Source organism: Psittacula echo (assembly GCF_963264785.1).
Source record: "Psittacula echo genome assembly, chromosome: 6".
In the NCBI taxonomy this organism is placed as follows: domain Eukaryota; kingdom Metazoa; phylum Chordata; class Aves; order Psittaciformes; family Psittacidae; genus Psittacula; species Psittacula echo.
In genome coordinates, this window is record NC_137743.1 from 59,237,487 (window position 1) to 59,252,152 (window position 14,666).

The 14,666-nt window shown below is 33.5% G+C and overlaps 1 protein-coding gene across 9 annotated transcripts in view; it reads left to right on the forward strand.

Moving 5' to 3' along the window:
* The window catches only part of KCNMA1 (potassium calcium-activated channel subfamily M alpha 1), a 507,083-nt gene that overhangs the window by 332,863 nt on the left and 159,554 nt on the right, over positions 1 to 14,666 (forward strand). For all 9 annotated transcript variants that reach the window (XM_080621173.1, XM_080621175.1, XM_080621176.1 and 6 more), the window contains 4 exons: positions 2,855 to 2,930; positions 7,339 to 7,414; positions 9,148 to 9,318; positions 10,972 to 11,063. In XM_080621173.1, coding sequence (XP_080477299.1) covers positions 2,855 to 2,930; positions 7,339 to 7,414; positions 9,148 to 9,318; positions 10,972 to 11,063 — 415 coding nt within the window. The remainder of the gene's footprint in view (positions 1 to 2,854; positions 2,931 to 7,338; positions 7,415 to 9,147; positions 9,319 to 10,971; positions 11,064 to 14,666) is intronic.

Below are 14,666 nucleotides of genomic sequence, written 5' to 3' on the forward strand. Positions count from 1 at the left end.
GTCATTCAAAGACAGAACCCCTTAACTCCTTCACAGTCAAGCTTTAGAAATAACCGTTCAAGAATGGGAATTTCCCTTTCTCACTTGTTTGGGTTCAGCTAGTATTAGTGGATGTTGCCAGTAGAGTGCACAAAGTTCTACTGGGAAGGTGTGAACAATGCTGCATTGTAAGCTATATTTTGTCCCTACTTTGTGGAGCTGTTTTGGCTGACTGACTCTTCGTGTTAATAGTGTTACAGCGAGTAAACACTGCAGGCATAGTGAGTTTCACTTGCAAACACTGAAGTAACTGATGCTTGTATGTTCAGCCTCTGAGACAAAGATACTCTAAGTGCCTGGAAATAGTTACTTAAACCTACCAGCTGCAGCTCTGATATTGTCCAGTACTTTTATGTGTTTTGTTCAGATCACTTTTTCTCTTTTTTATGCTAATCTGCAATACTGTGGGGGCTGGTCTAGATGACCTTTAAAGATCCCTTCCAACTCAAACTATTCTGTGATCCTATGTAAACCATATAAAATGACATGATAGGAATCTAATAACAGATCTCTTTGGGTCTTGAAAAGTGTTGAATACTTAATTCTCTATTCATTGCCATCATGACAAGGAAAACTGATTTTAATTTCATTTTTGTTCTTCATATTTGAACCCACACAAAGCAGGTAATACACCAAGGTCTCTGAAGATCAAGATTTTATCCTTTCCGTGTAATAATTCCTTTAGATATAAAACACAGCCCCACAAGGCATGTCCTAGACAAGGTGATTGTAAGTTTTTACAGTTGCAAACCACTTCTATTTGCAGTTCAAGTAAACTGTTCAGGCAAACTCTACAGTTTGATTTCTTTATTTATTTTTTTATTTTTTTATGATTTTTCTCTCTCCTGTTTTTTTTTGTTTTTTTTTTTTTTTAATTCTGTTCTCTGAAAGGATTTCTTTAAAGTAGTGTAGGCTGTAGTAAATGCCGAATTTAATCCAAATTATTTTCTTCTTTCACAAAAAATACATTGAAGCTATAGTCTTTCTGTACTATCATTTGATGTCTCAGCAACTAAAATGTATCTTAAGCATTTTAAGAGTTTGGAGATAGGGGTTTTATTGCTAACTTTTATGTTTCTCAGGCTTCTTTTTGAAACATTGCAGTGGGTAACTTGACCATCTTATTAACTTTGGATGTGATGCAAAGCATTAGAAAGGAAATAATTTTCCAAAAAAGTTCCTAAGGAGTGGAGTAAGGAAGGTAGCTGGATGGTAAGTTTAGGGTTGCTAGTAAAGGTACTCTCCATCCCTGTCTGCCATATGTCTTTGGACAGGAATAGCAACTGTGAAAACTACTGCAAGTGGAGCAGAGGAACATGTCTCACGGTTTCAGCACTATGATCCAAAATGATCATCCTCTAATTGCAAATGGCTCTGAAGTTTATAATTATTAAGCATAATTTTACTGCTTTTTGTCTAGATCCCCAAATCCACTTTTTAACTTATGATTAGAGTTCCCTGCAGTTAGTAATTAAAAAGAAACTTTATATACATGTAATAGAAAGCAGTGAATTTCTACTTTGTTAAAGCTACTTAATTAGGCTACTTATGAGTCTTAGCATGACTAAAGATTTTATTTAACAACTCTCCAAGTATACTGCAGAAATAAAGCCTTAATTTAAACACATCTTGCCACGTGCATCTTTGCTCTTGAGGGGAACCTCTCAGCTTCACTAAGATGATGAAAATTTTGACCATGTTTCTTATTTTTGCCAGGATCAGTTTTTCCTTAAGATTCTAGAAATAAAAAGTAGTTTATAGCACTGGAAGTGTGTAAAATAAATGTCGATAAAGAGGATGTATAAGAAGCTGCCCTGGACCTAACTGTAACAGTTGCAATACCGTGTTACACAACTGTTATGTAACTCCTGGCTGCACTGTCTAGTAAAAATTATCCTCAAAGCAGCATTTTAATTTTAATTTTATAAGCTCTGCATGTGTATAATATACAATGTACTTTTATTCATATGCCAAAGATCTGCAGCCAAATTTTTTAGTATCAGCATAAGTCTCTTAATAATTTAAGCCCTTAATCTTCTATAGTACTTTCTTTTGCGCACACTCACTGTATGTTTTGGTGGCTTTCTGGTTGTCTGGGAATTATTATTCATGCAACCTGATATCAGCACAAAAATGCTATTTATTTGTAAAAATAGTTGTTTCTTTAATAGCCAAAGTGTCATCTATTCCTATAGTTATAGTCTGATAGAAAGAATTATAGCAGGTTTGTAATTTTTAAGAGTGAATGTGTCATTTCTCTCTTCTCCTGTATGAGTTTTTTGGAATTAGGGTGTACATAGGGAGTATTATTACAATAAAAGATTTAACGTCATTAAGATTTACCAATTTAATCAGGCACATACACAGTCTACTTTTTCCAGGTTATCAGATCTCTTGCCAATAATCTCTTATTTTTCACTGAGCAATGTGGGAGCTTGGAGGACCGAGGAGTTTCAGATCTGTATGTGTCTTTGGCAGCCTGGAAAAGAAGGACACTAGAAAATACCAACAGAACCTCAGTGAGGTTTTTTTCCCCTTAGCTTTTAGTCTGTATGACGCCTCCCATGCCACCCTACATAAACTAAGGCTTTCTGGTAGGATACTTCAGCTATTAAGGAAGTAAGTTTAAAACAACTTGAAAAAGACCTGGAAAGGATTTTGGCATCATTAAATATGGAAGAACATTTCAAAGGTATTTGGCATTTTGTGCTACCTATGTTGATTTAAATGATTGCTGTCATTGTAAATAAAATGATATAATTTGATTTATTCTTTACTAGATATTTTTTATTATTATTTTTTCCCTTTACTACAGGTTTAAGATTTTTAAGAGCCCTTAGACTGATACAGTTTTCAGAAATTTTGCAGTTTCTGAATATCCTTAAAACAAGGTAAGACTTTTTCTTACATACTGAGTTAGTTGCATTGGTGACAGAACATAAATGGCTTAGATTTGTTGTTCTAGTAATATATGATTTTCTTTTCTGGAATAAAACTCTTCCTACCTGTTCTTTAAACCTTTTGCTGCTGATGAATGATTTATCAGTGTCATAATCTTTTGCAATGTGATCAGTAGATTTTACTTGGCGTGTTGTTATATTTGAAAGATCTGAACACGACTGTGCTGATAAAGGAAAAGCAGAATGAATTACAGAGCTCTTCAGTGATTAAATGTTGCTTCTTTCCACATAATCAGTCCATGTTTTGCTGCCTTGGAAAAACAGAAATCAAAATTCATTCAACAGAATACAGTTTAAAAGTATTTTGAGGAATAATCATTATCGCTCTTTTTCAGTTTTTTTTTAAACCTATCCTTTTTCACAACAAAAACATATTAAAAATGAATTTTACACTGAGATATCTTTATGTTGTGTTCATTGGAATTAGCATTTCTTTCAAAGAATAATAAAAATGCTCCAAGGAACTTTCTGGCTTCCACTGATTTTTTTGGCTATCAGTACATGAAAGTTGTGCAGAAGCAGCACAACTTTGAACAAAAGATTACTTTAAAGGAAATAAAAAGGAACTTTCCCATACCTCACAGTTGGAAGACGTATTCCAAAATCCTATGTTCTCTCTACCAGCTGATCATACATGTGTGAGGGCTTTATATGCAAGTGGCTTAATTTAATTGCTACATTAATTAGTAGTGATTGAGAAATATATCCTTAAAATTTGTACATAGCCATGTCTTCAACCCATAATCTTGAAACTATTCTTTTTTGCTGTAAAACTCTTGCACTGTCTTAAGCCGTGTAACTGTAAGGAATCCAGTTCCTGTCAAATAAAGAAATCAAAGAATGTGCAGCAAAGCTGTAGTCCAGTAGCTGAGAGTATGATAAAGGAGAGTAATTTTTGCAGGAGCTCAGGATACCCAGTGGCTTTACATTGAAAACACAGAACAACTTCACCAACAGAAATGGTAGTCAATAGAGAAGCCCCATAAACTCAAAAGATGTTGGATAAAGGCTGAAAGTCCCTTCAGGAGTGGTGGATTTGCAAACTTCCAGATCCATAAATAAAGGAGTGCTGCATTAATCACATTCAGTGTATTCAGAGCTAGCTTATTCAAGATTGGTCTGTTCATTTAAATAGTGTTTCTCTAGTGCAAAATTTACTCTTAGATTAGATATCATTAACTCTGTAGTTATTTATATAAATGTCCAAATATTTTTAAATCCAAAATGTTGATTGTTAGAAAGTCTGTAAAGCAAAGCTTCCTTATATGACTGTTTCAGTTTCCTCAGATGATTAATCCCCAGCAGTTCATCACTAACACCACTCAATTTAAAATCTGTCAGTGCCTCAAACTAATTCTTTATTTCTCTCCCCATTCCTCATTCTTCAATAGAAAGATATGCCTGTTTTCTTTTGTATCATTGCCCATAAAACATCTTTTTTATAAAATGGATGAGTCAAATTAAAACAAATGAGCAGAATGCCATTTGTTTTAGAAAAGTTTTAGTTACACCTGACATAAATGTGACCAAATGAGTGGGTTTTATTTATTGTCTTGCATGAATTTGGCTGCAAACTTCAGTGAAAAATGTTGATATTTGTGTGTCCTTAAGTACCTTCACAAACAAGAACTCTGCTTCTTGCTGTTGGTCCAGTTTTTCTGTTATAATAATTGCATACTTTTTAATAGAGAGTTTCTATTTCTGCATTATCAATCTTTCTTAAAAAAAAAAAAAAACAATAACAAACCAAACAAAAAAGCAACTCCCAAAAAACCCCACAAAAACCAAACCCAAGCAAAAAGCAAACAAACAAATGAACAAAAAGCGTGCTGAGCACTGTTGGTTAATGGACAACCTTTAGTAATTTTGCAAGAGTTAGAGCAGCTAAACTGGAAGTCTCAATAAATTTGTATTTAATTAGATAGAATGGCCATTCCAAGAACTGGAATCCAAAGGAAGAAGATAAACAATGCAAAAACAGAGGCAGTGAGAAGACTAGCAAAGTCATGTGGGCATGTTAGACAGTTATTAGAGTATATGAAAAATTATTAATTATTAAGTATATTTTAAATGGACCCATAGGGTGAAGAAAAGTTTTTACATATTAAACGACCATACTCTGCCAAGGAACTCTTTGTTTCCTAATTTAAAATTAAATTAATTTTATTCAATGTTTATTGTTCCTGTGTTTTATGAAATAGAATGAATTGTGTGGTGTTCAGTTGAAAAATTCTCTCCTTCACTGTTTTCTAATATTTTTCAACAAAACTGCAGAGGCTCGGGCAGAGCTCACAGTAAGGGATTTTGCACAGATGTTGGAAAGAGCTTAAAGAGGAGGAAAATGTTTGTGACTAATCCTTCATCTATATTTAGATTCTGGCAGAAACCCAGGGAGTATTTCATAGAGGAGAGCTAAGGTAAAATGTTTAATAAGTCTGCAAAAATAAAACCTACCAAACAAGTCATGTAAGAGTTATTCTTAAGTGCTGTCATTTACTCGTATAGAGCAATATGTGGAGACCAACTGGCCCATTTTTGTATCGGAAGCCTGTTCTAAGTTCAGGTGAAGGATGATATTTAGCTTTTCATAACAGAGTTTTGCATCAGCATGATTTCAATGATTTTGTTTAACCTAGAAACCAATTGGTTAGGGTCCTATGCTATGACTGAGTGTTATCATCAACGGAATATGAACCTTAAATCAACCATACATAACGAAAGACAGAAATGGGGAATATGTGTTAATGTAGGTGAGCACTAAATAATTGCAGAATGCTGGTACGTTTTCTTGGTTTTGAGTACAGTATTAAATACAATATCCATCGTATTACCCAGTTGTATTTCTTCCCTTGTACTCACAGATGCCCTCTTCACTAACTGTAACTCTTAAAAATATTTCAATGAAGCTGGTTCATGTCTCAACTTTGTTTAAAAAATAATACATTTTTATTTTCATTGTATTAGTTAGAAATCTTAATTAATTCTATTTCAAAACTACTACTGCTAAGACTGATAGTGAATTTTTCCTGATTTTTATTCTTTCGGGATATATTGCTTTAGGAATAATAGTGATTTTTCTGAGCCATTATTCGTTCTCAGAAATGTTTTCAAAAACGTGAGAGCTGTTTCCAATACAGTTCCATGAATGGATAAGATTATTTGGAGATAGCAATACATGGACTTGAGTTCTTTGTATAGATACTGAATATCCTTCTTAGGTTTTTGAATTATAGTGAATTTTGTAAGAAAAAAGGGAGCAGGCTTTACTTATATTTCTTACACAAGTTTTTAAGAATGGCATTTTCCTGCCGAACTGAGTGAGATCCTTGCTTCAAAATCTCTTCTGGCTACAGTAGGGAACATACTACTCAGTGGGACTGAAAAGAGTTTGTTGTGTTTGACTGTTAAGTTTCAATCTTTTGGTTGTTGTTTTTTTTTTTTTTTTTTTTTTTTTGTGGTTTGCTGGGGTTTTCTGTTTGTTTAATTTTGGGGTTTTTTTGTTTGCTTTGTTTTGTTTTTTGCCACAAAGTGGTCAAATGGAGTTATGCAAGCAGAATAATATGAAAATTAATTGGGAGTTTACACAGGGACTGTAAAATACCTAAGTTTTTTAATTTGTGAATTCATGATGACAATTAACAGCATTTATGGATTGGCTGCAATAGTTCATGATTTGTTTACTATTAACTGTAGGAAAATAGTCTTTCCCTGTGGTCATGTATGTGTTAACATGTGGTGAATATGCAACAAAAAACTTTCTCTTAATTTTTAGAGCCTTCACAGGCCTGGGATCAAAAGAATAATGAATATATAAGAACAATACGAAAAATTAATTTATTTTTTTTTTTTTAAATCAGTCAATTGTTTGTACAAATGTAGTGTTCAGCAGCTAATGCTAATTGGCAATGCTCAAATTAATTTATTGGCCCTGCATAGATATATTCCAGGGTACCAGAATATTTACATGCGAATAAATCTGAGGTGTGTAGCAATGAAAAATGATAAGTGAAAGGCAACCAATTTTTTTTTTTTTTGTGAAAAAGTGTTATTTATTTCTATTTGTTTGGTTATGAGTACAGCTGTAGCTAAGGTTTCTCAAATGCATGGGAATTCTTCTTTCAAGCTAGCTAAATTATGCAAACGTGACCTTGCAAAGACAAAAAAACCAGCTATTTTGCATAGGCTTTTGATTAAGTTTTTTAGGGGCCTGCTTCTCTTCAGAAATCATCATCAGACTCTTTCATTCTAAAGTACACAGTTGTATACAAGTACATATTGAAAATGTGTGATAAATTCCAGTCTAAGTTCCCATTTGTTGTTGGGTTTTGTTTATTTTCAGTAATTCCATCAAGCTAGTGAATCTCTGCTCTATATTTATCAGCACGTGGCTGACAGCAGCTGGGTTCATACATTTGGTAAGTACATTTGAAAATACTTAATTTGACTTTTTCTCATAGATCTTCTGCTCTCTGAGCTACCTTATTACCTGAAATTGCCTTGCTCCGACTGATCCCTTAATGCATCTTACAACATAAGATAAACAGAGACATCGCAGCTTCCCAGTTTTAGGCTTCCACTCAAAACTAATTCTGGATAGTAAGTAATACATCATTAGCCTCAGAAATAAAATATGAGACGTGGACTACTGCAACTTCTTGAATTATTACAATTTACCAGTAGGTGGCAGCATTTCCTAAATAACTACCTGAAGTGCTTCCTGGAAGGGGTTGGCAGAACTAAAACGACATTGAGGTCCTGGGAGACTGATGGTTGTGCCAGGAGAAAACAGTTCTGTATTTCCACGGGAAGCAGTGGAATTGCTAACATTCCAAATGGCTTTTTATTTTTTATTTCAATTTTTTTGATGTAACTTTCAGTCACTGATAGTACAGAGTTAATGATACCTGAAAAATGGAAGATAGATAATACAGAGGTACATTTGAGTTAATAAATGTTAGTATGCATATATAGGATAGGTATATGTCAATTGTGTATTTTAAACATTTTAAAGTAATTGCTTTTACTAATTTGGTTAGTGAACATAATTAGATATGGTTAAGTGTTCTTTAAGTGCGTTTTATGATTTTCTTTAGGGTTTTATGATTTTCTTTAGAACCATGAATATTTCAAGCTGCTAGAAATAATAAGTTAGTCAGGAATTGTTTTGGACTAATACTAAAATTTCATAATATCAGTATTAGTCTAGAGCAATTTAATTGACTTCACTTGAACTACCTTGAGCTGCATCCAACTATATAAGATTAAATTCAGAATGTTCAGCTTCTTGTTTTACCAAATCATAATTTAATTTTCACTCTTATGAAGATGCACCAAAATTTTTAATGCTTTAATTTATGATATACTTCTTAATCACTTATGACCATATTTTTACACTCCTCTTAGCAAACATAGCATTTTTTTAGAAACATTAGCTTTTTCTATTTCTGAAGAAAAAAAGATAAAGTCATTTTAAAATTACAGTGGTGGGAAAGGATGCTATTTTCTAGGACTTGGATTTTGTTTTGGGATTTATTTTGCTGTTCAGTTTAAGTTCCGCTATTGTAGGAATTCTCAGTGGTCAAACTCTACTGTGGAATGAATTTTAGAGAGCACACTCCTTTCCAGATGATAAATTTATAACTTTGTGAGATACAGTGCCCGGCTTCTTGGAATAGCAATAGTGTATCACTAAACATGTCACTAATGCCTTTAATAGGGTTTAGTACTAGATCTTAAGGTCCTTTTCAACCCTAACCATTCTATGATTCTATGATAATGCTTTAAAACAGAGAATATTAAGAAGTATAATTGCATTACACGTAAGATTTGCTCTGAAAATGTTCTAACAAATTGCTATAAAATGAACTTATCTAACTGAATTAGTATTATTTAGTGCTGAATGAAAAAATGCTTTCCATAAATAGTATGAGTGGCAAGGCTATGTGTATTGGCAAAAGAACTGTAATGCTATAACTGGTACAAGTTAGGTTTTATATTTGTTCAAAATAAATCACAGGAAGGGATCCAGAATTCATACTGTATGCCAAATTACATTATATATATAAGCATATGCACACACATATATCAGTAGAGTTAATTTGTGGTATAATGTTCTTAATTCATTGTTATGTTTTCTTGTACATTTTAGGTGGAGAACTCAGGGGATCCATGGGAAAATTTCCAAAATAATCAACCGCTAACATATTGGGAATGTGTTTACTTACTGATGGTTACAATGTCCACTGTTGGCTATGGAGATGTTTATGCAAAAACAACTCTTGGTCGCCTTTTCATGGTCTTCTTCATCCTTGGGGGATTGGTAAAAATTCTTTTTTATAATTATTATTATTCCGGTTAACTTAATACTCAATCCTGTGTATCTCAATATTGTAATTAATGATATAATATCTGAATTGGTTAATTAAAATTAATTAGAAAACATTTAAATATGTTTAAAATACCCTCCCCCTTTTTTTTCTAGAGATAAGTATTTTGGAAAAGCTTGTCAAATTAGTCCGGTTTAGTAGAATCAGAATTTTTCTAATCTATCTGAATGAGTAATACATGTGAATACATGAAGTGCCTTAATATTTAAACTTATAATGTTATTTGTAGTCCTTTACTTTTTAGTGATTGACTAGTGCATTTTTTTTTTGAGGCTGCTATTAATAATAGTTAAAGGCACTTTGCGGTTTCAGAAGTCCTACCCACCCACCCACCCTTCTGTGTTCCTTCCCAGAATTCCAACAAACACTGTGGCTTTGGACTGCCTTAGAGAGCAGCTTGCCTGATTCAGATGATGGCAAACCACATTCTCTTTAATTTCAAACATCCTTTCATGTCATGTAGCACAATTTTAACTCACAATTTATCACATGGCCATAAACAGTATCCTTTTCAGCAAGTGCTCGTGTTCTTTGTCGTGCATGTACATAGCACCAAAGTTACTAATTGTCTGATGTCAACTTTTCTATTTAACAGTCTTAGTAATATAGGACTATTGCAATCTTATTTTCTAAACCAGCAAAGTTTATTTTCATATTTACACTGTGCAAGGTAAGTGCATTATGGATATTTTGAAATATATATTGTGCACATATATGCATATGTATATTGTTACCTTACTCTCATATATCGATTTCACATATACATGCATCTTAGAGGTGATATGTATATATCTAATGTTATGAATGCCATATATGAGAGACACAAAGATACATATATATGGGCATAAATATATGCATTCCCATCTATGTTTATTGCCATATGAAGACCAAGACCTTGTCAACCGGCAGTAGCTCTTCAAAGTATCCAGCCACAAGGAAGATGTTTGTTGGACTAAACATGGCAGAAAAATTTTTATTTTCTCCTCAAAACCTTTTTTTCTCTCACATGTTATTCCAATCCTTTTAAAAACATGAACTTTTGGAAAAGTTTGGGGTTTTTTTTCGGGCTGGGGTTGACCTTTTTTTTTTCTTGACAAGGGGAATAACCCCTGATTTCATTTTGTTTTCTTCTCTTGAATCCTAATTGTGGGGGAAATAAGCCTGTCTTTAAAATAGAAATGTATTGGTAATGATAATATCTGGTTTTGGTTTTTTGCAGTAGAGCTTGGATAGTATTTTCCCCTCCCCTCTTCAGGAAGACTTCGATATAACTGGTTTTTATTATTAGATACCAGTTTGGATTATTTTTGTTCTTGTTTTGTTTTGTGTATCTATTTTTTGTCTTTTGACCATTTTCTTAATTTATAAGGTATGCACCTTCTCCAAGACAAACTTTTACAGAGTCCTCTTGTTTTGTTTGATAAGAACTTTTACATTTTTAAAATTTTCTTTTTAAACAACTACATAGATCTAATTCTTTTGCATTTTCAGATCTTAACGATATATATCTTCTGAAAATATTCGTCATCCCCCTTTCTTTGGCCTCTCTTTTTAGTCTTTTCTTCTGTCTCCTATCTTCTTCTTAGGCCATGTTTGCCAGCTACGTCCCTGAAATCATAGAGTTAATAGGAAACCGCAAGAAATATGGTGGTTCCTATAGTGCGGTTAGTGGAAGAAAGTAAGTATCCCAAGAGGCTCTGCTGCCTCTGCTGCAGTAGAACACTCTCTGCATGCCATTTTCTTTTTTTTTTGTTTGTTTTTGTTTCATGCATGTAGGCAATGTTTGCTCGCTACGTGCCAGAAATTGCTGCTCTCATCCTTAATCGGAAGAAATACGGCGGGACTTTTAACTCAACCCGAGGCAGAAAGTAAGTCAAAAAAGACCAGGTGTGGTTGTGTGACTTTAGAGCCCCTGAAGGTGGTAATAGCTGATTTACAGCTTATAAGGCTGTACTCCTTGACTTCAGATGTTACCACTGGAGAGTTGTCACACTATAATTAGAGACCTGGGCTATGCTATGGTGCAAGTCACAACGTTTTGTACCTACTTCAAGAGAACCTGGATACCACTAAGACTACACTGACGTATCTTGTGAAAAAATGCTGCTATTGCATATGCACGTAGCTTCTGGAAAAAGGTTGACTTGTCACTTCACAGTTTGGGGATCGGATTATCATATCTCATTAATTTTAATCTCTTAACTAAGTGACAATGATAATTCACATGATTTTGAAACAACATAGTTCTTTAGAAAACGTGGGTTTACTGAGGTGCAAAATCTGAGATTTATGTTGATCAAGTTACTCCGTTAGACTGACTATGACAGAAAACTGATAGTGCTGTTTCTTGTTCAAACAGCAGATTAGCTCTCATGCAGCTCTTTTTGACTTTTAATACTGCAAACACTTGTGATTTTAGGATCTATGACCAGGATTTTTAAAGTGATTCTCTTCCACACTTCATATAAAGAAGAGCAAGTAATAGCTTAGTATTAATATAGTTTGGAAAAGAAACCAAACCCATAAAAAATACTATTTTTACCTGGTAGCAAAAGTTAAATTTTATTGGACCACATTAACTCACTACATTTTTACTGAAAACCTCCTTGTTTCCTTGACCAAGTTAAAACCAGCTCTTTCTGGCTTTCCCAGCATCTAGACATGCCAGGATAAAGTTGTTAAGGGACTTGATGTGGTTGGCAATGTAGTAGTTTCTCTTCTACATCACCTTTACTGTTGCCATCTTTTGTTTAATTACACATTATTGTAACTTTCACTGGTAAATATATGTTCGCCCTAAAAGACTAGTTGTATACAATCCTTTCAAAATAACTTAAAGAGGGGACTACAAGGAGCACATCTAGTTAATTGTCCTTCTCCTTACTTAAAGATGATATGTTTTTCACTTTATTATTTTCAAATTACCCAAGCATAATTTTATGAATGTGGATTATGGTTTTATCAAGTTGTTCTCCTCTCTGTGGAGCACAAAGAGTATAAATGTCCCACAGAACTAATTCTAGAGTACTACTTTACATCACTAGCTAGATAAATTTTTTTTCATTAGTTATATCTTATACTATTGTGTGTCCAATAATACTCAAGCAATTAGATGATACAATTGCAAGTACTTCAGTACTTCCTTTTTTTTTTTTTTGACATATCCTCAACTGTCTAAAGCTTTTTTACTGCAAACACTCATGTTGGAAACTTTTATCGTAATTGACATGCAAATTAACAAAATGTCATAATTTATTTCTGAGATAGGGTAGCATCTTTAATGTCCAAAAATGTTTATTTGTGACGGAGGCCTACTCAGTTTCATACTTGTATTCATACTTGGTTTCTTGAAGAGTGAAGTTTTTCAAACACAGTACTTCCTGTGTCTGAAAACTTTAAACTTCTGTTTCTGAGGCTCCAGAGGAGTTATATCAGAGAAGAATGTGGTTAAAAACTATTTTACATAGAGTTTTAGTCTCTCCCCTTCTACATTGTCACTAGTACCCAGCATTGCTCAGATGTCTCAAAATTTGGACCTGATCTTCAGTCAGAACCTCACATCCTGAAAAGCTCAACTCCAGATTACAGGCTTCTGCTAGCTTTGGGGCGTGCTTGATTTTATTTTTTCACCTTTTCTTTTTGTCTTTATTTATATGCACTATCTGTTTTTAGCTCACTCTGTTGTCAGTGCTTTCTCTGCTGATCTTTACTGCCCATTAACTTGTTTGAAACTCAGCTCTGTCATCAAAATGCAAACTGTTCAATTTTCTTTATGCATTGTTTTCTGATTCAGTTATTAATTATGAAGTAGTTTAATGATGTCCTTTGCTCACATGGGTCTTTCATCAGAGAATCTAAGCTTGGGAACTGCACAGAAAAAAGCCATTAGCGCCCCTTGTTTGATGTTGCTGTTGCAGTCAGTAGAACAAGATTGATGAAATGTTATGTTTGGCCAAAATTTAAGTTTTCATTTGGAATTCAGTGTTGAGAGAATGGATTGTCAGAACCAATAAGGTTTCCTTTGCTTGGGATATGGGCATGTGGTAGTAATTAGCAGTATAAGATCTTTAGTTGAGCAACCAAGCGTAGATTCTGGCAGCAAACATAATGAGAAACTACAGTTGTTCTATTCCTAACATCAGAAAGTTTCCAGATAAAATTAAATACATGTACAAAATGAAAGCAGCTAATGTTTTTGTGGTTTTTTTAAAATTTTTTTTAAAGATGTAGCTTCAGCTCTTAAAATAGCAAATGTGTATACTTTTTAACTTTCTCCAAAATAGATAAATACATGCTTTGTAGCATTTCTATATATGTTTATTCATGTTGCCCCATGAACCATGCGGAATAACATGCTTCTATATGATTATTAAACATTTAAGTAGGAAGTTAAAATTAATATATGATTATGTATGTTTTGAAGATTGCACTGCATTGCTTTAGTGCTAAAGAGAGCTTTGCTATGGAACTGTAATTGTCAAAGCAGCTGGAATGTATGCATAAAAATTGTTTCTACTAATTCCACTTACAAAAGAAGAGAAACAACCAACATGCCAGCAAGTTTGATCTCACATTTTATTTTGATTTTCAGCCAATCCTCAAAGGACTCATGCTATGTAAGAATCATTTTTGCACAATAAAAAAGCTGACTTCTGTCTTAGGTGAGACACATACACAAGAGTTTGGAAGTAAAGTAGTTTGTAGGCAGTGTGCAATTATCTCTAGTTACCTTTACTAGATACTTATAAAAGTCCAGGGGGAATTCTAAATTTAATTTATAATCTCCCCTTGGTAATATATTCCTGAAATGAGACTTCTAAAGTCTCATAGAACACAAAGCACAAATTTTATTATAGTCTGTGATTGAAGTTTCATCTGTTAAATAAACAACAGTACTCACTGTTGCTTATATGCCAAAATGCATACGAACATATCTATAAAATATGTGACCTAGTCCATATTTGCACATTTAATGCCAACTAGGTTAATGACTTTGGCACAATTACAACCTAGTGCAAAAAAATTCAAGATGTCACTAAAACAAATCCTTGCCTTGAATTTCAGATTCTTAAACAATAAGATCTCTGTAGGTAGCTAGATTACTGCTAAACAGCCGTTTTGCTGCTGTTTACAGAGCAGGTCATCAGAAGACTCTCTAATGTTTTTGCTGTGTGTCCTGACGCACCAGAATCAGGTGGTCAGTGGACAAAGAAAAACCTTGGCTGCCTTAGTTTAGTTACTCTCAGAACAAAGAAACAATTGCTTTTTGCTATAGTCATTG